We start from the raw sequence: 24,767 nt of genomic DNA on the forward strand, positions 1-24,767 counted from the left end.
AGGGATGATACAGTGATCGTACAGTGATCAAGACCAAACCTTTCTAGAGAAAGGTTCTCTAGATCAAGTTCCATCTTGTTGGGAGAAACTTCTGTTTCTACCATCTGTTCCAGAATGAGTAAGACTTCCATTTCTCATCACCAGTAGCAATGAAAATACCCAGATTGTTTGCTTATATACATTGATTTCCACACACAATATGTATAAAAGGAGTTAAGAGAATGTGGATTAAAGGTTTGGATCCATGGTGTAAAGGTATCTAAACTGTATGTGGCTTAAAACTTGGCTTGTATAAATTAATTTACAAAGAATGGAAGCTCATGTGACATTGTTAATGCTCTGCATGCTCATACAGTTCCGTTTTAGTAAATAGTCTTTAAGCTGAATAACACATTAGTGAAAGCAAACAATCAAGGAGGATTACAATTAAAGAACGGCAGTATTCTAGTTCAGCTTTAATGTTACAGAGGCATGAATCAGGAGCACCAAATCCTGCTGAGGCAAGCCCTGACTGTAACGCTGCTTTGAAACGCACTGTACTGTCTTGATTCATTTAGGAGCAAATGTCAGTTGCTTGTGTCAGCTGGGTCTGAAGTAAAAGACATGTAAAGGGGCATCTCTCAAAATCTGCATTCTCTTTCCAAGAATTTGATGATGCTCTTCATGGAGCCAAAGTCCATCTCTTGTGCAGGAAATACTATTGAATGTGCCTGATTTTACTATTAATAAAACCTCATGTGGCAACGCCACACACCACCTCTTGGAGCACCACGGCTCTGCTCCCAGAACATGCTGCCTTTCAGTGCATACGCGGGTCCAGGTCAGCGGTCTTCAGTCACTCTGTAGCCCACCCAGTATTTCTGTCTCTGCAGTCTTTGTTAGCAGGTTTCCTCTCTCCAGAGTGCCTCTATGAAGAAGGGAACACAAGAAAATTCTGCACATCTCTGCTTCGGGTGGTTACTGAGGGTTTGGGGCAGCCTGGGTGCATTGCCACAGCAGTAAGAGTGTAACAAAACCCAAAGCCTGACACTAAGCAGACTGGAACAAGGTTTTAAATCCTCTTCTCGTGCATTCACATCGCAAGCAAAACAGAGCTGGTGAGCAGCTATGCTTGCAGGCATCGGCACCCAACCCAAATAAATTCAGGTTTGTAGGAGTTAAACATCAAAATAAAAAAGAAAATCCAGCATTTAACTAAAGCATCTGATAGTCCCCTGCTGTGGCAAATGTTGATTTAAATATAAGAGTCCCTGCTGGCACAGGCTTGATGGGACTGGAGCCATTTCTTTCACTATTGATGCATAGTTGGCCTAGGGAAGAGGCAGTTCTGGCTCTCAATCCCCACAACAGATTCTCCCCATAGACATGTTTATTAATTGTGTGCAATAGCGGCCTCATTTAGCTTGGAGTCTATGCAGTGAGGCAGCTGTACAGTACAGAAATCAGCGAAACTCTCTGATGAATCCTTGTCTGCTGGTCATTTGTGCGAGGCTGCCAGGTGGGTATCTTGAGCTCGGATCTCTGGACCCAGTTCTTGCGTTGCTGAGACTGTTTCACTCCAAGGATATCGGAGGAACTGTTTCTGATTTTCTTTGGCATGATCAAAATGAGAGGAAAGAGAGGGCTGAGTTCTCCGCTCAGAAAATGTGGAGCTGAAGATTGAGTTTGCCAGAACAACATCTTTAGCCTTGCTGCTGCTGATTATCTGCCTCCTTCATAAAACTAACCTTGCTCATTATATACAGCTTGTTGTTTTGGGAACATTTTGAAGAAATTTGTGAAGGGAAGAATGGCTTCTATTAAAAAGACATTTTTAAAAGCGGTGTATTTGACAGGGACATAATACGTGATGTATTTGTTCAAGCTGCCTTATCTGCTGGTCTGAGTTACTGGTAGCCTCCATTCACGCACAAACTTCTGTTATTAGAAAGAAACCTTTACTGCAGCTCCCACAAATACGGGGTCTGAGGCAGAGCAGCTTTGCGTAGCTGAGGTACCACCTGCCTGTTCAGTCACTGTGGCACCCTGGGCTAGTGCGTGGCTACACGCCAGGCTCCGTGAGCTCAGACAGCCCATCAGTTCATCTCCAAAAATATATCAGCTGTATCCGCGGATTCTTGTCCTGGCGGGCAGCCACCCCATGCACGACTTGCCTCAGCTGCTGTTCAAAGGGCATCGCGGTACTGAGGTAAAATGCTTCTCATACTTGGGTTGTATTATTTTTTTTCCACTGCACAGTGCTGCGTTTTCTGTATATGTGTTTTGCACTTGTTTATTGTTGTTTATTAACAACTTAAGTTTATTTTATTACTTTGCATTATTCCTTGGAAAACACAGCAGTTATTCATGATGCGCTCCTTTGTTTCGCACCAAGGAAGCATTACACTGGTTTTAGATGACTTTCAGAGCATATCCTTAACCTGCAGCCTTGCATAAAATATACTCTGGGGTCACCAAGGCTCTGAAGTCCTGTGTGTGGCTTATACATGGCTACAGTTCAGCTTTGCACATTGTGAAACAAAGACTGGCTGGAGCAAGTGCGGCATAGCTTAGCCCGTTTCGAAGAAGACAGAATGTGTTGCATGGTGCCTAATGGAATTCAGCAGTCTGTTTACTTCCTCACCTTTGCTGCTCAAGTTCTCGGGCATTTTCTCTCCATTCATCCCAATCCTGGAAAACGGTTTATCAAGAGCCAGTTGTGCAGTCTGTCCTGGGATCACGCAAGTAGTGATACAGTGAAGGCAGAGCTTCAGTGCGTGGTTCAGTCAGCAAGTGGTGTAGATTGATTTTGCTGTCTGTTCATGTAATTCTGATGGGTTTTTAGGCAGTGCTCCATTTTATGGAGTATAATACATAACAAGACCTTTGTTTCTTTTCCTGTACATCTTCTCAAGTGAATTTCCTGACATATTCTTTCCTTATCTTCTCTGCTGACCTTTTATTCTTTCTTTAAATAGTTTTTCTCTAGTCTGTGTTCTCTTCAGTTTCTTGAAAGTGTTCTTTTTTGGGGGTGGGTGGGGAAACATCAAAAATAGATCCTCCTTTTTGCTGCATTTGACAAGCTTGCTGTTTTTTGTGTATATGCTGAATATTAGCATTTTCAGTCTGTCCTTCACTTTGTTTAATACTTCCTCCTCCTTCTGCGTTTATGCTTTAGAGAAGAATTCTTTATACTCTTTAAGGTCCTTTTTTTTTTGTTTGCCTTCAGCATAAAGCTGGCTTCCCCTGGGGCCCTTGTGGGTGTAAACCAGCATTTGTGTGGTTCAGATTGCAGGGCTATGAAACTACAGTGGGGTTTTCTGCTTGGCACCATGTACAGTCTGATGATGAAGAGTTTTAGATGCTGTGACATTACCTAGGATTCTGTACCTCTTTGCACGTGGGTTCACAAAGATGTTTAAAGGAGTTAAACACATCTGGGTCCCTAAGCCAGCCAGGCTAGGTCACCCAGCTGCTTTTTACAAATCTCAGCTTTAAATCGATACGCAAAGTGCAAAGCAGTGGAAATGGAAGCTGTGAGGTTCTAAATAGGTCTTGAGCCCTCGTCCTTGGGAAATACATGTTGTACTGCTATTTTCTGTGTATTACAGTCCTGCCATTAACATGATATAGTGCTGTTCGTACCTATTACCTTGACTATATAAAGTGACTTTGGTAAGATTTCATATCCATAATGCTGGCAGGCTGGTAACCCTAATCATACCTTAGCATTTTCCTGTACTCTTGCCAAAGGATATTTTTCTTTCTATTAATTTTAAGACCATACTGAGCACTGGAGTCACTGCCTCTCAGTGACACGATCATTTACTTTCAAAGCGAAACAATGAAGAATGTGGACAGCTTGATTCTGTCATTTTATGCAGCTCTGTACCAGCTTAGGTGTAGCATCTGGAATCAATATGACTAATAGATCCTGGTGGTTTGCGACAGAGTCAGCAAACAGAACAAATCGTAACGTCCTCTCCAGTTCACTGATGGTAATTCCTTCGTACTGTCTGGTTCTTGATAGTCATGATGTTGCACTCCGTTACTGTTGTCAAACCAGTCTTGAATTGTAACCTGGAAAATACTCAGTCAATATCCATTTAATTACATTTAGGATAATCTCTGTTCTCTATGTTTTACCTTATTAGTGCTTTTTACTAATATTAAATATTAATTACTTTTGGTACATGAACAAAAAAAGTGCTTTCTTATGTAGCTAGTAGTCTTTTTAGACAGGTGTTGTGGTATGTTGGAGGCATATTCCTACTGAATCTTCCACCAGTGACATTAAATTTCTCAAGCTGTCATACATTCGTCCTGTTTAATTCAGTGGACTAGATAATCAGGTTTTTAAATGTTTCTTTAATTGGATAGCGAGCTTCCATATTCTGTACTGAAAGTAGCTATCAGAAGGAGTTTCTGTCACCTTCTTGAGACCTGGGTTTAATGTGAATTTAGCATGTCTTAAATTTGCAGACGGGTGTGAAACTGACGGTCCGTAAGGTGGAGCACCTTGCGAAGCTGCCAGTGGCATGCGCACGGTTGGCCTGCAGCGAATTGCGTAAATTCACCCAGCGTTGGCAGTCACCGTAGATCTATTCCGTTGCTTAGAAATGTCAGTCCCTTTGTACTGAAGTGCCGTATGAACCATGATATTAGAGATAAGTGTTTATAAGCCACAGGCTTTCAAATAAGTAAAAACAAAACAAAAAAATCTTTAGCTTACAAAACACTGCTTATCTGTACTCGAGCAGTGCTGCAGTGCTTGATGTGAGCCTGGCGGAATTAGCTCAGGGGAGCCAGTTCCCAACTAGAAATGCCTGATGGGTAACAGTATTGAAGTCCATTGTGATGCATGAGGGGCAAATCTGAGCAGAAGTTGACCTTAAAATTTATTCTAAATCCCTTTTATTATAAGTAAATACTCTCTGAGACTAAATCTCTGAATAGCTCATATTTGAGCATTAGTAGCAACTTGCAGCTCTTTCTACATCTACTGTCTGCTTTTGTTGGTTTGGGTTTTTTGGTAATAAAAGGGCAGCTGTTGTGCTAAACTATTACTGATGAATGTAAACTTGTGTTGAGTGCTCTGCAGAGGTTTGTGGAATACTCTAAAATATCTTTATCATTTAATATATGCATGTATTTAAGTTTTAAATGTGCTGTATCCTGTGCTACTTTTTCAAATGTTTAACACAGATTTTGACATTTTAATGGACTGCTGTAGATGTTCCAGTGAATATCTGCATGAGTTCCGATGGTTTATTTACCACTATAGCTTTTACTGGAAATGTAAAATCATTTCTCTTCTGGGCAGTACATATTCCATTGCAAACACATCAACAAAATGTGAAACTCGCATAAAATTCAAAAGCTGCAAGTGTTCCAAAAGTAGTGAGAGTCATTGCTGCCTATTTTACATAGGCTTGTGTATTTATGGGACTCGTACACATACAGTAAAATGTAATATGGCAGGATAATGGTATTGTAGTAAAACACTACGGCATAAAAGGCTGGTGAGTTATAGTCTCCAATGAATCTTGTTTCTAGTTCTAGAGAACAGAGTATGATTACTAAATGCAAACAGCATGCATTTTAAACGGTTAGTTATAGATTTTGGGTCTTGTCTCTGGAATATCAATATTTGCTTTACTTTTAAGGTATATTAGCTACAAATACAATAAATGTGTTTCATTTTTCACCAAAGACATTTCACTTTCAAGACTGAGCTTGGGTTTGTGCAATATATCTCAATGATTATTTATCTACGTGTAAGTTTTTCCTATAGACTGGTTTTATTTTATGCAACCACTGCAGCCCACATTCATGTTTTTAAAATCATAAATTTATGGGAAGCTGCAAGAAATGTAGTAGTTAACTTGGAGATGACAAAATCAGATGACATTGCATTTGGAAGAGTGAAATAAATTCCTTTTGCTTTGTAAAGGAATTATGCAAATTCTTAACTCTTAATGAAAATGAAATGAGTAATGAAATGAGTAATGAAAAGTAGGTTTCAACATTTCAGACCCGCTGACTGTTTCTCCGTAGCTGGCTGGTAGCATGTGTGCCCTTAACACGCTCAGGTCCCTAAAGTGCCCCCACCGTGGGAGGGAATGTTGTCTTCCGCTTCAGATCTTCAGCCTGCTACTGCAGCATTACTCCAAAGGGTTAATGAGGAGTATTCTGTCTGGAAAGACACTGGTCATATTACAAATCCAAGTTTAATGGTAATTGCTAATGTCTCTGAACACATACATTCACCTGGAAATAGTCCATGCTATACTGGGACAGTTAGCAGGTCAGACTTCTAAGATACAAAGGTATTAAAACGATTAATAAGTTCTTCTGAGGTGCTGCACTTAGAGCAGGGCATACATAACCTTCAGGTCATTTGGATGTCAGCCAGCTGATAAATACAAGATCTTACAGTTCTTGTGGAATCGGTATGTGTGCTCTGCGGGATTGCTGTTTATGAATGATACCGTTAAAATACTGACATTTCAAGGGAAAATAATCCCCTATTCTAGAAAGCAAAATTTTAATGACAGTGCATGTATATCCCGCAGCATCTTCGGGGGATGTTAAGAATTGCAGGAATATCTAACTTACCAGTGTTTTCCATGTAGAATTGTACGTAAGATCAGTTTTGGCATAAAGTAGTAAAGAATTATGAAGTACAGATATCACTTCGGAAGTCACTACACACATATGAATGCAGGAAATGCTTCCAGAGTCAAGCCACATTGTGTGAATCCCTGAACAGACCACGATTTTTCATAGACTTGGTTGTCTAAGTCTGTCTTTGGGGAGTGAAGGTTCTGTTAAGTACAGCACCGTTTGCAGACTGAGCACCAATTACTCATTTAGCTGGGGAAAACAGGTATTTCTTCCAGGTGTGTACATCATTACTGCTTTATTTTTCTGTTACTCCTCCAAGAATCCAAAGGAATTGAGTTTTTTTTTTTTTTAGTAGACACGATCCAACACTGTACATATGGTGAAAAATGCCACGGATTAAAGCAGCAGTTACTCGGCTAATGAAGCTGAATGGCCGTGTGCGTGGACAAGGCAGTTTTGAACCCACTTAGAACACAGAATTCTACTGAAGAGTCCTCACAGATTTTAGAAGTATGAAATTACCTTCCCTTTAATCTCCGATTACCAGTTCTCAACGTACCCTACCGAATGAAATGGAACAACCTCTAAGTGTTGATTCTATTCTGCTGAAACCATGCGGCAGCTTACTCGTGATGGCTCATTTAATTATTCTAGTAATTTCTTCTCCAAATTTATTTGCTCTGCATTTTAAAATTCTGCCATTTCTCTCCGTTGCACGCAAACACAGGCAGAGACTCAAATGTGCCCTGTTCTGTTCAGCTTTTTATTTGCTTTTAAGAGCAACTTTATCGTTCTCATTTCTCATACTTTATGCTGTGATTATGGATAATGCATGACATGCTGGTCTGGACGGATTGTGTTCAGAATGTGACAATATAATAATATATAGGGCCTCCTTATTCTAGAAAACATCCGCTCAATTAAAGCTTTTTTGTTTAAGCCCGTGACTGCTTCATAGAAGCATGGACAACACAAAAACAGAACCAAGATTTAGGTTATTTTGTATGCTGTTTCATCTTTGGTCAAAGCTAGTACTCGTTCTTTGCCCTTCATCACCTGTCGTCTTTGAGAGAAAGGTCTGCTTCAGTGTTGCCTTGCTGTCTTTTTTCCGAAAGTTCTTCATCTTCAATGCCCAAACTTTTTTTTTTACTCAACCTAGATCATGGATTAGGTATTACAACAGCAGTTGTAATACACAGAGTACAGAGCCTGGAGTAATACTCTGTAGAGGATCAAACAAAGAACAGGTTTCAAAGGCAAAAAAGGCTTCTGATTATCAGAGCTTGTAAAAACCGCTTTAGTGCTATTGCTCAATATGCTAAAATAAAAAGCCTTCGATTTCATAGTTACTCTGTACAAGTGGGGAATCAAAAGGACGTGGATTTGCATAGAACTGGTAGTCTTTTAAATATGTTACAGACCTTTTAGTGCGCTTTGTTAGCTGTATGTATTTCAGGGCAATAACCAATTACATAAATTGGGATACCTGGTTGTGCAGATTATTGTATGTGCAGATTATCCCAGTTACATAAATTAGGATACCTTAGGTTGATGATGAGTTTATTTTTTTTCTTTTTGCTTTTTTACAGTTACATTTTTTTTAAATTTTATTGCCAAGCTATTTAACATTGAACTGGATATATTTTGGATGCTCTTTTTTGGGCATTGGCAACTCTGAAATATTATGGAGAGCCCATGTTGTCAGTGCAGTGCTTTTTATTCTAATGTTTGCCCTTGCTTCGGCCACAGACAGCTGACTAGCAAACAGCCAGCCCTATTCAAACGTACCTGAATGAGCAAACAGGGTCAGCCAGGTGTGCTGCATGGGCAGATAAAATAATGCCTTCTGAGTATTTGAGTCAAGAGAAATTTCTAAGTGGCCTCTTGTAGGGATACCCTGAGCATTTTTCACATAGTCAGTGTTGCTGCCCGTTGTTCAAGTTCATCATAGCAGACCTGCCAATCTCCACGGCCTCGTACATAAAATATGTTGCATTATACATGAGCAGGCTCGGGAGTTATACGTTCTACAAGATCTGTGTAAAACTAACCTATTTATTTGGACTCTCTGTGTGGTAGATCAACACTTGCTCTTGTTCTGTAATTCAGCTGTCACCTAAATTTAGTTTTCACGCCTGTGCCTAAGATGCAGTCTGTTGGACTGGACCAGTCATTCAGCACTGCTCTGTCTACTGGCCCAAAGAAATACCCAGTATCCAGTGTTGTGGAAACCCTGCTTCTGATATGTGTTTATCATTTAGTGAAAAGATAACTAAGTTCCAGGTAAGCCTGTTCTATGATTTATCTTGGAAATCAAGCTCAGAGGTATTCAGCATGGGTTGAACTCCCGTACCGCCAGTGTGCAGCAGTCTACCAGGCTGCAGTGGCGAGCGATTCCTTCAGCCGTAAGCTGCTGGGGCCTCTCCGTTCCCGCCTGCACCGGCCACTGCAGCGAGGAGGAGCGCGCCCGCTCCATCTGTTGCCTTCTGCCATCCTAATGTGCAGTTGGAGAGGATATTCCTCTCTTCTTTATTCTGCCACTGCGCTGTTTGAATGCATTAGGTCTGTCACTTCATTTTTTACCTGTACCAATTATTTGAAACCATGGCATTTGTCAGCTCTCTTCTTGTCTCCTTAGTGATATCTCCAGGTGCTTCTTTTGCTGATTTTGTACATTTTGCGGCTATTGGAAGCGTCTTAGTCCCTGCACATATACCCTTTATTTGAAAAAATCCTTGGAAGTTCTCTCCAAACGGAGTGCTGGACTTCATGCAAGCAGAGGAACTGTGTGCTATGTTTTCCTCCAGCAGAAAAAAAATGTTTTGCTTTGCTTTTGAGATTTGACTTGTTCTAAGTAAATCAGTACACCCAGGAGCTACTGAGGTCATGAAACAGGAACGCTGGAGCAAACCACTTCTGAATTAGATTGCTAAAATGAGAAGGAAAAAAAAAGTGAGATAACTTTGTAGTTCTCCTGAATAGATAATTCCTTCTTATAAAGACATGTGCTTTGGGGCTTTTCTTTTTGATGTCCTGTTTTTCAGTGGCATATATTTTTCTGGTACTATTTTCAGAAATGTTCTTAATTTTGAATGCTTGAACATGAAAGGATAAGTTATAAGACTTTATCATTATGTTTATAATTATAAATAATAAATGTAATTGTGTGAAAGAGTCCTACGAGGATTTGGAGACTTTAGTGTACGTTTTGACCAGAAAGCGAGTTGGAGGCTTTATCAAGACTGGCCCGTTGTTCTGGGCAGCAGGAGGAATGGCTGTTGTGGTTATTTACTAGTGCTGTGTGAATGCCTAGAGGTCTTGCTTGTTATTCTGTCCTCGATTCCTGAAACTTAGATCTGCAGCGTGTTTGGCAATCTTCTGCTGACACTTATAATGTTATAATATAACAAATTTGCTGTATTTCTGTGAAGAGCATACAGCACTTTTGCACAATACTTTCATGTGCAGCGGCTTTTATTCCCTTTCCAGTGGGATTCAAACTTCTGAATTTGGATGCTGGCAGCAAAGGTTTGTGAGCAGAACGATCGAATCTATTGGGTAGAAGGCTGTACAATCCTTTGATTGTTGGTTTATTTATGTTCTTTTACAAAGACCTAACAATGTCACGTGGGCAACCAGAATTCAGAGATGCTGTATCTTTTGCTGAGGGAGTGGGCAGTTGCGAAAGGAAAAGATGCCAGGCTGACTGGGAAAGAGAAGTATGGCAGAGCGTTTCTCAAACCTTCCTTACTTCGTGCATTCAGAAACAGGCAGGAAGGGTATATGGCATCTTCAAAGCTTCGGAGAAAGCTTCTCTTAGAATTGGTTTTAGTTTATTCTAGCCAAAGGTATCTGAGGTGTCAGGAACGTATGGTGCAGTTTGCGTTGGAGCAAAAGAAGGAAGGTGCATGAAGAACTGCTGGGAGGACTGAGCGAGAGGGACCAACCTGCCAGGAGGCAGCTCCAGGCTAAGCGCGGGTTCTGGGAGAGCATTGCTACTAACTGGGACAGAACCGTCTCCTGGGCGCAGCCTGCATGGAGTAAACCAGACTGCGTTAGCGATTTCTGATCTCTCAAATTAGCGCCCATTTTGCTAAACTGCACCTCACAGTCATAGCAAGAGCAGCTGGGTTACTGTGAATTGTCACTGGTGCTCTAATCAAGAGGGGGAGAGGCAAAAATACAAGATGTCCTTGGAGTAAAGCGTTTCCGTATCTACTACACTTCAGTGCAAATTCAGATGTCATCTGCTAGAAAGCGAGTATCTTGTGATGAACCCATTTGCTTATAGTTGTTTTTTTCTTAGTCTGTTAATTGCCCTTGAAGCTGTTCTTGCTCTTCCTTTTTATTTTTGTGATTTCTGTGCAACTGAATTTTCCTTTTATATCTAAGGAAGCTCCTCTACCAACTGTCTCCCTCTCAAAATGAGGAGTCCCCAAATATGGTGATCCTTTCTGATGAACCTCTTGTCTTCTCCCACAAACAAGGGAGATGTGCACATGCCCTTATGTTCAACTTTTGTGCAGATTCTTATGATTTTCCCATTCCTGTCCAAATCTTGGTCTAATTGTGTATTTCCAGACACGTCTATCTCCTCAATCCCATCACCAACACACAGACTGAAGGTACTTCTAATGCCAACACATTTTTTTCCTTTCTCCATGTGTAGAAGCACGTGTATGTGTGTGTGTATGCAGTTACAGTGCAGTTGGACTACCCTTGATGTATATCAGAATGAGACCGAGGGAAGGCAGTGCCAACTAACAATTACGTGGTGTTCTGTCCTACTGTAGTTATTGGGCGCTCCACTGGCAGATACAAACATAAGCTTCTAAGAAGAAAATTTACCCTCTTAGAGACAGATTACTTAACTTCACAGAAGGGGAAAAATTACCTCCTGTTGAAAAAAAAAAGATTATGCCGTTTCAGAGGTGAAAAGATTGTTGATAGGTTGAAATATTCGACCTACCCAACCAACCTGGTATGAGAAAACACCTACTGGTAGATACCAATTTCAGGAGCTCTAATAACTTCAAAGTAGCAGTCATATTTGTTACTGCACTTTCTAGTTGTGTTTCCTTTTACAGCATGTCTTTTATGTCTGATGTAGCGAGGGTTCTCTGATCGGTTTCTGCTGATGCAATATACTTGTGCTGGTGCTTTTATAATCTGGAATAAATATCATCAGAGTACTGTGAAACTGAAATGCTGTAACATTAAAGGTTTAGGCAATGTTTTACCTACCTTTAGATCAACACCTTTTCTAATTGCAAACAATGTTATAAGAGAAAACAGTAAGGTGTCAATCTGGTGCTCAGCTGTATTTAGTATGACTCTAGTGACACAGCATGAATGTTACCCGTTTGTCAACTAACAATTGTATTTCCTTGTCGAGTTTGTGTTTAAATACTTTTTCCAGTGTGTAGAAAAAGATGGTGCATTGACGGATCTAAAGGATGTTTGTTAGTAATATCTCAGTTACATTCTTGAAATTATCATATCTCAAGGCTACGGACAAAAAGCAACATTAATAATTAATAATTAATGATTCACCATAACTCATGAGAACAGTAACATTATAGCCTCGATTGCTGTAACATACAGAACAGGAGTACAGACGTTGCTGGGTCTGAGGTGAGGAGGCCACACAACCAGCCAAAGTAATGACAACTAACCAGTTAACCTCAGCTAAGATGACTGAAAGCCAAGAACCGAGACGCAGTGCTAGGCAGGATGACAGTCACCATGACCAGTGGGCTAGCTCGGCAATACTCCTGGCACTCCGTTTTCAAACACTTGGTATTTCTTGCGAGCAATAATCTGAGACGTGGGTGGGGATACTGCTGGGTTTTTGTAATGCCGTGCAGTGATGTCTGATCAGAAGCAGTTAGAAGTGCAAGAAAAGAGATCTCTTTATTTGTACTCTTTGTTTTCAATTACTGTAAGCTTTCTGTGATGATTTTCTTATCTCTATGAGTTTGGTATAAATGTGATAGTGCCTATCAGGATGCCATGTTAGCAAAACGCTGTAATCATCATTTCCAATAATCTTATCTAAAAATGTTTTGTCACTGTCATCTGCACTTATAATTACTTTCCAAGTGTCCGTGCATTGAAAGCCAAATAGAACCTCACTGGTGTGGCACCACGAACCCTTCCCTGGAGCCTGTGGCTGTCTGCATCTTTCTAACCGTCCCAATTCACAATACTGAGAAACACGCAGTGTGCATTGCGTACTGTTAACACGAGATCTGTGCATTACTGTCTATCCTTAGATTCTGAGTTTCTAGAAAAAGAAAAGCTCTAGATGAGTCTTATGTGCCCACCTATATTGCTGAGCTTTATAGTCAAGGGACTAGGATTTGAGTTTCAACTAGATCATTTGTTTCTGCTTACCATAAAATAATTGAAGTTGTCGTGGAAAACTACCATATAAGCCCCCATAATAACCTTTGGGTTTATTAATGCTGATTCATTCATCATTTTTGCATGGAGGTAAAAAACAGTGTTCCAATTAATGTTAGATACTTATTCCTCCAAAAATAGGAATAAAGATAAACTTATTTGGGGATCTGATTATATCTTTAATGATCAGATAATGTACCGTTAGCAATGGCATATTTAGCAATGTGTCTTTATAGCAGTTTTTAAAAATAGCATGTCTGAGTCAACTCCTTGCCCACCTTTAGCATTATAAATTGAGATACATGTACAGGCTGTCACCTTTACCATTATACTTATACAAAAGCATATTTTAATTTCGTTTTGACTCACATCCCTCCCTTTTTTCCCCTCCTCTGAATTTTTCAGCAATATGGCTTTTTGGTTGTGATTTTGCAGCACACAAACAAAAATGCTCACTGCAAACTGGGCACAGCTCAGAGTACGAGCTATGGGATACAGAGTGCTGTGAGGGAATATCGTCTCTCTTGGCTTCCCTTGCTACTGGAGGTTTATGCAGCAAATACACTAGCTGCATGCCACGGGAAGGGAAGTAATAAGAAAGAAAATGTGCATTAGCAGCATGCAGCGCTTGAGTTTTCAGATGATCCCTCTTGCAACAACTGAGTGCATCTCTTCAAAGAGAATACTCCTGTGCTGCTTTCCACAGTACAGCCAGCCAAAGCCCAGCCTGATTTATGAGTTAGTCAGTGTGTCAGATTTATGTAATGCGATTAGATATTCAATCTAATGAAGGAAAAATATGCTTACCAGAACACTGCGACAGCGCTGTGATTAAACGATACAGTAACAGCGTTCCCTCAGTGGATTAATTTAAAAAAATGCAGCAGGTACAGCTGACCTGGTTCTTGTGTGTTGCTAGCGATAGGCTCCTAGCAAGGAAGATTAATGGTTTGTTGATTGTGTTGATAAAATAACTATGTGATCATAAAGGTAGATATGAATGGTTTGTATCCAGCAAACTGGCTTTTGTGTTTTATTAATCTCCCACAATGATTTATGCTGATGGAGGCTTCTCTTACTTATTTGTTTGAATCTTAGGGTAGAAAGCAAAATAAAACTGTAACAAAGATATGCTGCCATCTTAATGCAGCACTGTAATTGGTGTACTGCCCTGCCTGTACCCATCCGTTCGAACTGTAACAGCACGGAGGAGTTCTCCAGCTTGGACACCCTTGAATTTTTAGAAAGAGGAGTTTCATGCTAGGTCTGAAAGCAATCGAAAGGAATGTATCTTGCACTCTTCCACTAAACATTAGAGGTCACTGAAAAAGCCATTTTTAATAAGGCTTTTAAAGATTAGGGAATATGAGACCTAAATCAATGATACGGTGGAAAGAGTTTTTTCTAGCCAGAGGCCTGAGTTGATGGAGGGGGTGGAATATTCACAGAAGCTGACGTTAGCCTAGGGGTACAATCTGCCTAGGCTTGCTCTAGAGTCAGTGGAGAAAATGTCGGAAGCCTGATACACCTGCTGTTAATTATGATGTGGAGGAGACTCTGTTGCAAACATTTTCTATTAAAAGAGACTTTGTGTAGAAAAGAAATCAGCTTCAAACATGTTTTTTTCTCCAGTTAGTAAAAAAGCTTTCAGCTAGAAATTAGATATTCGGAGTTTTAGAAGTTCTCAGCTTTCTTCTTCCTTCTTTTTTAATGCAAAGTCAGATTCTAGAGGAGAAGATGTGGTATTGCCTAGTTCTTTTGTATACAGAACAGTGTTATTTTTGTTCTTAGGGAGCCTAAGAACAATGCTTTCTATATTATTTATATTGAATTAATTAAGTACCTTCATGGACATCAGCCAAATTAGTATTGGAATCAACTTCAAGATAATGGTCACTGTTCTGCAGTTGTCATCACAGCAGTGTAAGAAGAATTACGATCCAAAGAGGTGTCTCAGACACGTATTTTAATGACTCTTAGTCAGTTTGGATAGCTTATTTCTGTCAGGTCAAAATTTCATGGGCAAACTTTATTCCTCTCTATTGAAAGTTGTCGGGCAGGATTGTTTAATTAAAAACCAGATGATGGATATGTCAAACAGGTATTACAGACATAAAAATGCACCTCCATTCCAGATTATTTATTGTTACATTTTCTTTGAATGGTCTATGTGTCAAGGCATCTGTCTCTTTTTGCTTTTCTGCCTCCCAACACTTTTTTTGCCTTCCGTATCATAGGAATCTTTACGTTTATCTTTAACATATACAGGTATTTTTAACAGCTTCACATTAAACATGTTTTTTGGGTAATCTGTATTCCCAGATACAGGGTTCTGACCCTTGCAAAGTTAGAGCTAATGTTGGTAACGACAACGGGCACCTTCAGCTACGGTAGGCAGATGCATGGAGGAGAAGAAGAAATTTGAGAATAAAGAAATCGGAACAACAAAAAATGCTTGAGAAATACATGAGCCACTGACAAAATGTGTGGTTACAAAGCTCTTCATGCTGGGTCATTGGTTTTCAATTCACGTCTAGTCAGGTGTGTTCAAATAACTGGGAAGTATTTACCATCATCGTCACTTGTAAACGGGCGGTGTGGTCATGCTCCTTGACGTGCTGCTTTTGGCTGTGTCTGGTTCACAAACAGGCAGTCTCTGCCTCGCTGCAGGGGAAGCGTCAGGTGCCAGAGAAGAGAGTTGGCTTTAGTGTAGTTATTTGCATTCTCATGAGCAGCAGCAATATACCTGTTTATTCATTGCATTCTCTACTGTACTTTCTAAACACTGGTCTGTTGTACTTACATTTAAAATATTAAGTGAATCCGTGACTGACAAAACAGTTACAGAATGAGCAGTGGTGTTGGTTTAAAGGAGGGTTAAGGATGTGTTTACTACTTTCTCTACCTGAGAGAGAGAACATTTAAAATCTGTACATTGACTATGCTATAAAAAGCATTTGTGCTGCCGTAAGTCAGGTGTTGACCTTTCCCTTCTTAAAATCATGAAGCGTTTATCTTGCATTGAGAAAGCAATTGATTCTCTCTTCAAGAGAAGCTGACATTCTAACTATATCGTCTTTGATATGTATGTACTCTGGTTATGGACCCCATGAGAAAGTCAGATGTTGTATTTAAAGGGCGGGATAGTATCATCTAAAAGCAGGAGTACCAAGGTCTTTTGTCTTCTGACCTACAAAATTATCAGGTGTGCCCACAAGAACGCTGAGTTGTGTTGTTCCTGTTGGGGATTAAAGATATGCTAGAAAGAATGAAAAATTCAGTCATTGGCAGCCAGCTGTCAGGATGTTTAAATTAGATGGAGCGATTGATGAAGAACCCTTAGCACATCAAATTATTTAAGGCCTGTAACCGATATCTGACCTACTCGCATCTTCAAAGCTTAAATAGTAAGTTTGGTATTAAAACCAACCAAACAATACAGTAATTTCTCTTAGTGCAAGTCAGAGTAGTCTTTCCAGCCTTCCAGGAGGTTTCACAGCTGCGCAGCCTTCCTCTCAAGCTTGCAGAGGGGGCGTCATGCTCAGCCAGAGGCACGCTATCTCCTCAGCTGGAGTCCGTCAGCTTTTGTCCTTGGGTTGCAGAGATGGTATCTGTGTGAAGGCCTAACACAGTGCCTGTCAAAGTGAAATAAAATGCTCCCAGTGATACGGCCATCGGGCTCAAAAGCAGCTGAGATTTTGGGGCATAACATTGTGTTCCCGTAGAAGCCACAGCGATAACCCACAAAATGGGCAGAGTTTTAGGGGAACTGCAGCACCCTTTGCCAGAGCTTTCTTACAGTCTCAAACTCAGGCACGCTCCTGCCTCCATCAATGTTCTGATGGATATTTGCGAGTCCCCAGAGCGTTTGAATTTGCTGTATGGCAACTGGAAGATGTATGTCCGTAGTGTCTCTGTGGATACATATACAAATCAGGCTGACGTGCACAGGTTATTTATGTTGCACGCACGGAGCGCAGTGAGACTCCATCACCGGCAGCAGCTCGGGCAGCGGCTGCGTTCCCGGGAGGTGAGGCCGACAGGCTGTTTTCATGTTGGGTACAGTAGACAGAAATATGGATGAGTTGGGATAAGCTTTATTTTTAAAGAACAAGAGTTTGCTAACTCCCATCATAATCTGCCTAGGATATGGTGTATTTAAGTGATTTTACTTTGATAATGCTGTAAGCTGGTCTTTGATAATTGCTTTCTGTAATTGGAACAAATTTATGATTATTCTAATTCATCTCCTGCCACCCAATATGTAGTAGCTGAGTTAATCCATATCTGCCCCTGCATTTCTTTTGTAGATCATTACATGATTAGCCTTTGTTAGAAATTGATGGGGGTGTTTTAATTCTGAGCAGATTTAATTTCAGGGGAAAAAAAATCAGGTATCTTTACATAAGCTTATGACATATTATAGCAGTTTTTAAGTCTAGTTCAAGATAGAAACATTTAAGATCTTCAGACAGACCAATTCTTAAAGAGAAATTTATTTCGTTTTGTTCCAAGCATCTATATGATCACTGATGATAAAGTGAGGGAAGTTCAATGCCAGTGAGTTTTGAGCCTCCTCTTAGGCATTGCAGGCTGGCAGTTCAGAACACCAGGCCTCATTTCAGGATGGAGACATTGGGGTTTCTCTGTCGCCTGTATTCGCTTGGTTGGTTTGTGTTTTTGCTGAATTTCTGCACAGGTTGCATCACTGCAAGTAACAACAACCTTTTGTCATCATGACTCCTTTAAATTTATCAGTTTATTCTATAAATTCATCCCTAAATTCTCCATCTTTGAAAGCATTTTTCTGCTGTGAAGGAGTTTGAGTAAGTTTGGTTCTTCTTCAAGGGAGGGGGAGGCTGGAATTAGAGAGGAGCATTCGCAGTGCCATCAAGCCTCCCGATACGCAAAAGGCAATGCGTGCCCCCACTTGCACATCCTCACTTGAGCGCACATCTCTCAACACTGCCATGGTTATGTTGCGTCTGTTCAATGTTCTCCCTTCGCTGCGATCATCGTTCTTTTAAATGCTTTGCTTTAGTGTCAGTGTTTTTCATTCACCAAGCCTTGCCGTCCCAGGCTCAGTAACGGGTCAGTGTGCGCTCCCTCAGGAAAAGCTGTCTCCAGGAACAGCCCCAAGAGCTAGCGTAACAGTGGGGAGGGCCTTGAACCCCCTGGGCCCCCCAGCACCACCTGCAACAGCCCCTGACCTGATGAGAGTCAGAATGCAAAATCTGTAAATACACTTGTGAAACAGTGAACTCCAGTAACACTAGGGTCATTTCTTTGAACGTTACTGTGTTTGTCATTACACTGCGCATAAAGTGAGTTTAATTCTGACTGCGACCATTGAATTTCTGTCACTTGATTTATGCTAGTGCTGCTGTTCCATAATTTAAATTGCATTCCTAGTTTTTTGCTGAAACCCCCTCTGATAATTAGCATTAAATTTAACTGCAGAAGGGAAACTGAAGAGTGAATGGATTATTTGCTTGTTCCCCGTCTTACTCAGACCAAAGGAGAATGCAGTCCATGAAGATCTGCAATACATACTTTCAGAGAGAGATTATTACGGGAAGAGTTCAGGATTACTGACTTAGGCTCTTTGGGTCTGCTCCAGAGCAGTGCCTGGCCCTCTGCGACCAGCACAGGCGAGCGCGTCGGCCGTCTCCGGAGCTCGGGGATGAGAGGGAGTGAGGGGAGAGCTAGCCATGTGATTTCCTGGGATGCTTCCAGCAACGGAAACTAGGGTGCCGAAGCTACTGGGTGTGTGAAGGTCGTGACAAAGCATGACTGCTTCTCCTAACAATACTAAGGAAAGCAAATTGAGGGAGTGAGGCTTTTGGCAGAAAGTCTCCTCTGGGTTTCCCTAAGTGTACCTGCGCCAGGCACTGCCTCCTTGGAGCGCTGGGGGCATCTCTTAGAACCTCACTGCCTTGAAACTTCACTGTAAGTGTTTCTTCTGATGTGCACGGCAGCATACAAAGTCACATGGTCCCAAAACTCTAATTTAAACTTTTGTAAAGGAGATTGTTTAAAAAATTTAAAACAAAAAAGTTAAGATTTGAGAGGAAAACCAAAACAAAGCAAGGTTCTGACAGAGCTTTATAAGAACGCAGAAAGAGACAGCTGCATCTTGAATGCTTAATGGCAGCTTTGATGGTGACATTCAGCCTTTGTTACCATTTTTGGTTAACTGCAGTTTGAGGAAAAGAGTATATAGAGCTGAAATCATTTAACTACTTTTATGTATGAAATGTACAATATACTTCATACTTGGGTAATGCCTCTTTTGACAGATGTGTAAAATAATCACTATTTTTAATTCCATAGTCACCACATAGGACAACAGTGCCACAGACCTAGATTCTTCTCCAGGTGAGCTCCCAGCTGAGTGCTGTGGTGCGGGGACAGGAGGAGCGTTGGATGCGGCAGCCGCACACCTTCTGTCCCCAGCTCACCAAAATGACGGATGCTATTGGAAAGGGAACCTGCTGTCTGGCATGAAATCTAATTGGCTTTGATGGTCAGCTTTGGCAGATTTGTTTATAAACTGGAAAATCTACAAATTGCAGACCATCTGCACAGAACAGTGTGCTAATGAATGCCTGTAGCTAGCAAATCCATAAGCTCGTTACCACAAAGTTCCAAGTCCTTCCACAACTTCCTAAACGAGGTTATTCATCTGAACTGAGATAGGAGGGTGTGTGACTTCAGGGTACAGCCATATCTCCTTCAGGTCTAGAAGAGCTATTAAAATAACTCACATTTATTCAGTCTTTTAATAGAATCTGTTGATTCTGCTCCTATTTTTAGTTTTTTACTTCTGTAACAGCAGCTTACTATGCCTTACCTATTTTTTTTAATGTTTCAAGTAGAGAAATGCCTTGCAGATAATTCCTGGGTCTACTCAGAGATATGTTGGTTGGAGAACTAGAGAAGATGTGTTGAAATACATTATACATAGCATTTCACAGTGTTTATGTACCTTGACAACAAATACTAACGGTCTCTGGTTTAAGAACTGGGAATCTGTTACGATGACTTACCTCTTCCACTGTGTGTGATGTCAAAAGATTCATCCTTCTGTTTCTCTCTCAAAAAAAGTGGAACTAATAACACTTCTTATGTGTCATCCCAATCTATTGCAAAGCTTAACTGATCATTGTGCAATTGTTTGAACGTGTAAAGCACTGTATATCAAGAGTAGTATTTCAAAATATTTCTCATTCTCTCTCTGTTGAGATTTTCTTCCATATTCTTGAATAAAAATCAGCCTTTCTAAGATGTTAACCCATAGCGCCTTCCTCTGGGGGAAAGGGGGGGAAGTGGCAATCATCAGCTGGCTTTCACTTGGACTGCTGATCTCCATTGGTCATGTCTTTCTGCTCCTTGAGTCAAAGGAAGTATTTCCCCATCAGATTAATGAGGTCGTTAGCCCAAGGCATGAGGTGCCTTTGTTTGGCTTTGCAGGTTTACAGACTTCTTCCTGTTTTTTTCATTCCCCTAAGGAAGCCAAAAGGGCTCTCCTAAAGAGGACAATAATGGAATAGTTACAATAAAAAGAAAATACACAGAATAGATTCAAGAACAAATATAGAGGCAATAATAAAATGCAGTTATTTAAGAAAATGATTTCAGGTTCAAGCTTTAATACTTATGTTGAAAAGGAGGAGGAGGTAAATGAAATATATTCAACGAGAATGATCCAGTATTTTTTTATCATTGCTTCTTGATTCCTTGTATTGAATATTAAAGCCTCCTAACTACCTACCACACAAGGAAAAGTGTGATTAATTGTTCTCCTCCTTTTTTTTTTCCCTGTCCTCCTCTTCTTCATCTTTCCTTCCTTTTCTCCCAGTAGAACAAAAACTGCTTTTCCCTTGCAATCCACACCCTTGCAACTCTGAACGAGGTCTCTACCATTTTCTTTTTGTTCTTTTATCATTTATTATTTTATTATGTCATAGCATTTCATTTGCTGTGCCTCTGTTAAAAAGCTCTTCTTCAGAATAGGAATAGTTTCTTTTCTGAATCTGTGAACGTCTACGTTTCTGGGAATCTCACCCTAGCTTCATTTTTATCTTAATGTTTATACTGAAGATCACAATGACATTTATTACTGAAATCATTGAAATATAATTTTGCAGATTTCCTGCTTCCATCTTTTTTTTTCCTACTCCATGTTCTTCTCTGCTCCATCCCCCTCCAGGTGGAATGGCTGAAGAATGAGGAGCCCATAGATTCCAACCTGGACGAGAACATTGACACCAGAGCAGACCACAACCTCATCATTCGACAGGCGCGTCTCTCGGACTCTGGGAACTACACCTGCATGGCTGCCAACATTGTTGCCAAGAGAAGGAGCATGTCTGCGACAGTTGTGGTGTATGGTCAGTGAAAACGGGATAATTATGGAAAGACTTAGATGTGTGTGCTTTTATTGCTGGAGTACTTTACGTTTTTAACATACAACTGGTTCTAAATCAAACAGCTGACCTCCTTCCTGTTACGATGGATTTCAGTTCTGCTGTTCAAGGCTGAGATCGTGCCTGCTTTTAGAGTGGTTCGAGTTACGGGGGTTTTGTTTGTGCGGGATTCCCAGAAGCTATGTCAATAATAACAATCCTTGCTCATGATATTAAGAAGATCCAGTTGTAAGCTAAACCACATAAATAAGCCTTGCCTGTATCCAGAAACCCAGAAGCACGTGCCTAGGGAGGTACATAAAGGGCTGCCTTGGCTGGATCTGTGCTACTGCAGCGTCCCAGCACTACCTAGTGCATCTAGATGTTACGCAGCAAAGGACAAAAGAGCAGAACCATTCATTTGTTGCCATCCTCTGTTGGTCTCCATGTTTATTACCACATGAGGCATTTTACTGGTGGAGGCAGAGCATTTCTAAATCACCCTTTTTCAAATAAAGAAGTCTTGTTTATGATTTAAGCAAAGCGTATGTTATGAGAATCGGGATGCCTGCTTTTACCTCCCTCCCAGATCCTATCAGTCATTGCACTTCTCAGCATATTGCTGTTCCAACCCAAACATTTGTGTTCTTTGACACTATGGCCTTTACATAGTTGTGTGCTGGTAGGTAGCAATGCTCCTACTTCAGCTTGGAGTTCACGTGTATAATGTAAAAACAAAATTATGCCTTTGAGTGGAGTGATCTGATCAGATTTGTTGTTTGATGTCTCTCAGCACACCTACTGCAACCTCAAGCATGTTTGTGTTTTGCAGTTAATGGCGGCTGGTCGTCATGGACTGAGTGGTCAAACTGTAATGCACGGTGTGGCCGGGGCTGGCAGAAGCGATCACGGACCTGTACCAACCCCGCTCCACTCAATGGAGGTGCATTTTGTGAAGGAATGTCAGTGCAGAAAATTACCTGCACTTCTCTTTGCCCTGGTGAGATATGCACTGTCCACTATGGAATAACTTTGGATGTCACATTTACAGGAGAGCACTTGCAGTCGGAAATGCCAGGTGGACAGTTGTGCTTTGAAAGCCCCCTGAGGTCAAAAAGGACATTGGAAATACTTGCATCCTTGTTTAGACTGCAGCTCAGAACCTCGTGTAAGGTCTGAGCAGTGGTCACAAGCACCTGTGGCCTGGTCTGCCAGGTCTGTCAGTGCTTTAACTTGCACTGAAGCTAACTCACTACTCGCTATCAAAACAGCAGCTGGTTCGGTATGAAAAATCATGTAAGTGGCTGGGGGTATAGGGAAAGGGGAGGTGATGTCAGTAACACTAGAAACACAGAAACCGAAGCAGAGGACTTCACTTAAAAGTATTATTTATCTTGTAAAAGTTTGCTTTCAAGTGTATTAACCTTTTGAAATTGCTTATGCTGTACACGGAGCATGGTGTTACATCCCTGGACACATTTCCTCATTTGTTCACCGGAAACCTCCCTTACCTGGTTCTGGAATTGGTGTTTCACATATATAGCTGAAGAAAGTTGATAGGGTTGTAAGAATGTATGCTTTAAGAGACTATGTTTGCCTGGGGTTGCAGAATCACCTGCCTGGATTCTGGCAAACCTCTCTTCTACCTTTTATTAGTTTTTACATACAGGAAGTCCTGAACTGGCATTTAAAGAACTTAATACTATTTTTATATGTCTCTGTTCATCTGACTGTTCTTCAACCTGATTTATGTATGAAAAAGAAAGGGAAGTGTGGATACCCTTCTCGTGTGGGACAGGGTCAGAGACAGCTATCAATCAGTCAGCAAAGCAACATATTGATCCGTTGTCTGGCTCGGGGCATTGGCCAGAAGGCTGCAAGGCCAGCTATGCTCTTTTTGTAAATGTCAGCACCATTTCTCTGGTAGGAGAATGTGTGGCCTCTCCACATCAGCCTGTTTGAAGGCAGAATTTGAATTAGAAGCTGATAGCTAGGTGACAAGGGAAATGTTTCCTCCTGCACTTTTAATTGACGATTTTTGCAGAATGTTATATACTGGGGCTGTTTTAAAAGCTTCCATATTGCACGCTTGAGGTGGTACATTCTAATGCTGGCTTTTAACTTCACACCTGATAAAACTGTATTTATTTCTCCTGAGAATTGTACTTTGTTTTACTTGCTGTGACCTGAAGAGAGATACGAAATAAGTATTCTTGGTAGGACCTCTGAACTACACCAGTCTGATATGCAGTGACGGTGCTTGTTTTCCTTCCTCCCCACTCAGTGGATGGAAACTGGGAGACGTGGAGCGAGTGGTCCGTGTGCAGCCCAGAATGCGAGCACCTGAGGGTTCGGGAGTGTATCGCACCGCCTCCGAGAAACGGAGGAAAGTACTGCGAGGGCTTGAGTCAAGAGTCAGAGAACTGCACTGAAGGGCTTTGCATTCAAGGTGAGTAGCGGTGGGCACTGCACTGGATTTGGGAGGCGTGGCCCAACACGTGTACTGTAACCCGTGTCAGTGGGACTCTTCTGGCTGAAGTATTACTGTGAAAAACCAGGTTGTTTTCAGAGGGTTGCATATGTGAAGCTTGAAATCCACAGTGATTTCTGAGTCACTGGATTTGTGTAGCACATACTTTACCTATTAATTATCAGATGATCCTGAAAATCCAAATAAAGGTTTTTGCAATGTGTAATTATGACCACCTGCCACAACAGATTTCACAGAGTGTACTACTTGGCCTTCTAGCTTCTTCTTGCAAGTAAATTGGCAAAGCACCAACATGAATACTCTTGGTGCAAGAGCTGTTTAAGGTCAAAGTTGACACCGTTTGTTGCCTTAAACACAGAAGTTAAATAAAGGCAAATCTAGTCTATGCTGAGTTCACTGTGAAAGGATTTGGCCTTCATAAATGTGTGGAAAGCATCTGGCATTCTGTAGTTGCTACTATCAACAAACAACTAGGAGCCCAGAAGGTGAGGCCTGCAGCTGCAGAGCTGCAGAAGGCCCGCACAGTCTCCAAACACAGAAGAAATTCACAACTTCATTCCTACGGGCAGTGCGGCTCCCTGGCCATGAAGCGGCCCGGTCACCTCACCGCTTTCCAGCAAGGAAGTGGCAGCCTCGGGAGCGCTAGGGCTGAAAGATGCAAACTGCAATAAGCCTACTTTTAATTTTAGATTTAAATAGTCATCTTTCTTTGTTTCTGTGGCACTGCATTACTCTTCCTTCTTGATCTTTTGCATATATGTGTTCATGTTATGCCTATCAGTCATTTTCTTCTTCTACCGTGATGCACGCAACAGAAGGAACATGGCTGTAAATCACAGCCCTGGGCCGTGCTCACA

General features: G+C 41.1%; 1 protein-coding gene across 6 annotated transcripts in view; it reads left to right on the plus strand.

The window, feature by feature from the left end:
* Positions 1-24,767, plus strand: part of UNC5D (unc-5 netrin receptor D) — a 165,395-nt gene that overhangs the window by 90,285 nt on the left and 50,343 nt on the right. For all 6 annotated transcript variants that reach the window (XM_075444704.1, XM_075444706.1, XM_075444705.1 and 3 more), the window contains exons 5-7: positions 21,224-21,404; positions 22,252-22,419; positions 23,704-23,868. In XM_075444704.1, coding sequence (XP_075300819.1) covers positions 21,224-21,404; positions 22,252-22,419; positions 23,704-23,868 — 514 coding nt within the window. The remainder of the gene's footprint in view (positions 1-21,223; positions 21,405-22,251; positions 22,420-23,703; positions 23,869-24,767) is intronic.

The sequence above is a fragment of the Opisthocomus hoazin genome, chromosome 28 (genome assembly GCF_030867145.1).
Source record: "Opisthocomus hoazin isolate bOpiHoa1 chromosome 28, bOpiHoa1.hap1, whole genome shotgun sequence".
Taxonomy (NCBI): Eukaryota; Metazoa; Chordata; class Aves; order Opisthocomiformes; family Opisthocomidae; genus Opisthocomus; species Opisthocomus hoazin.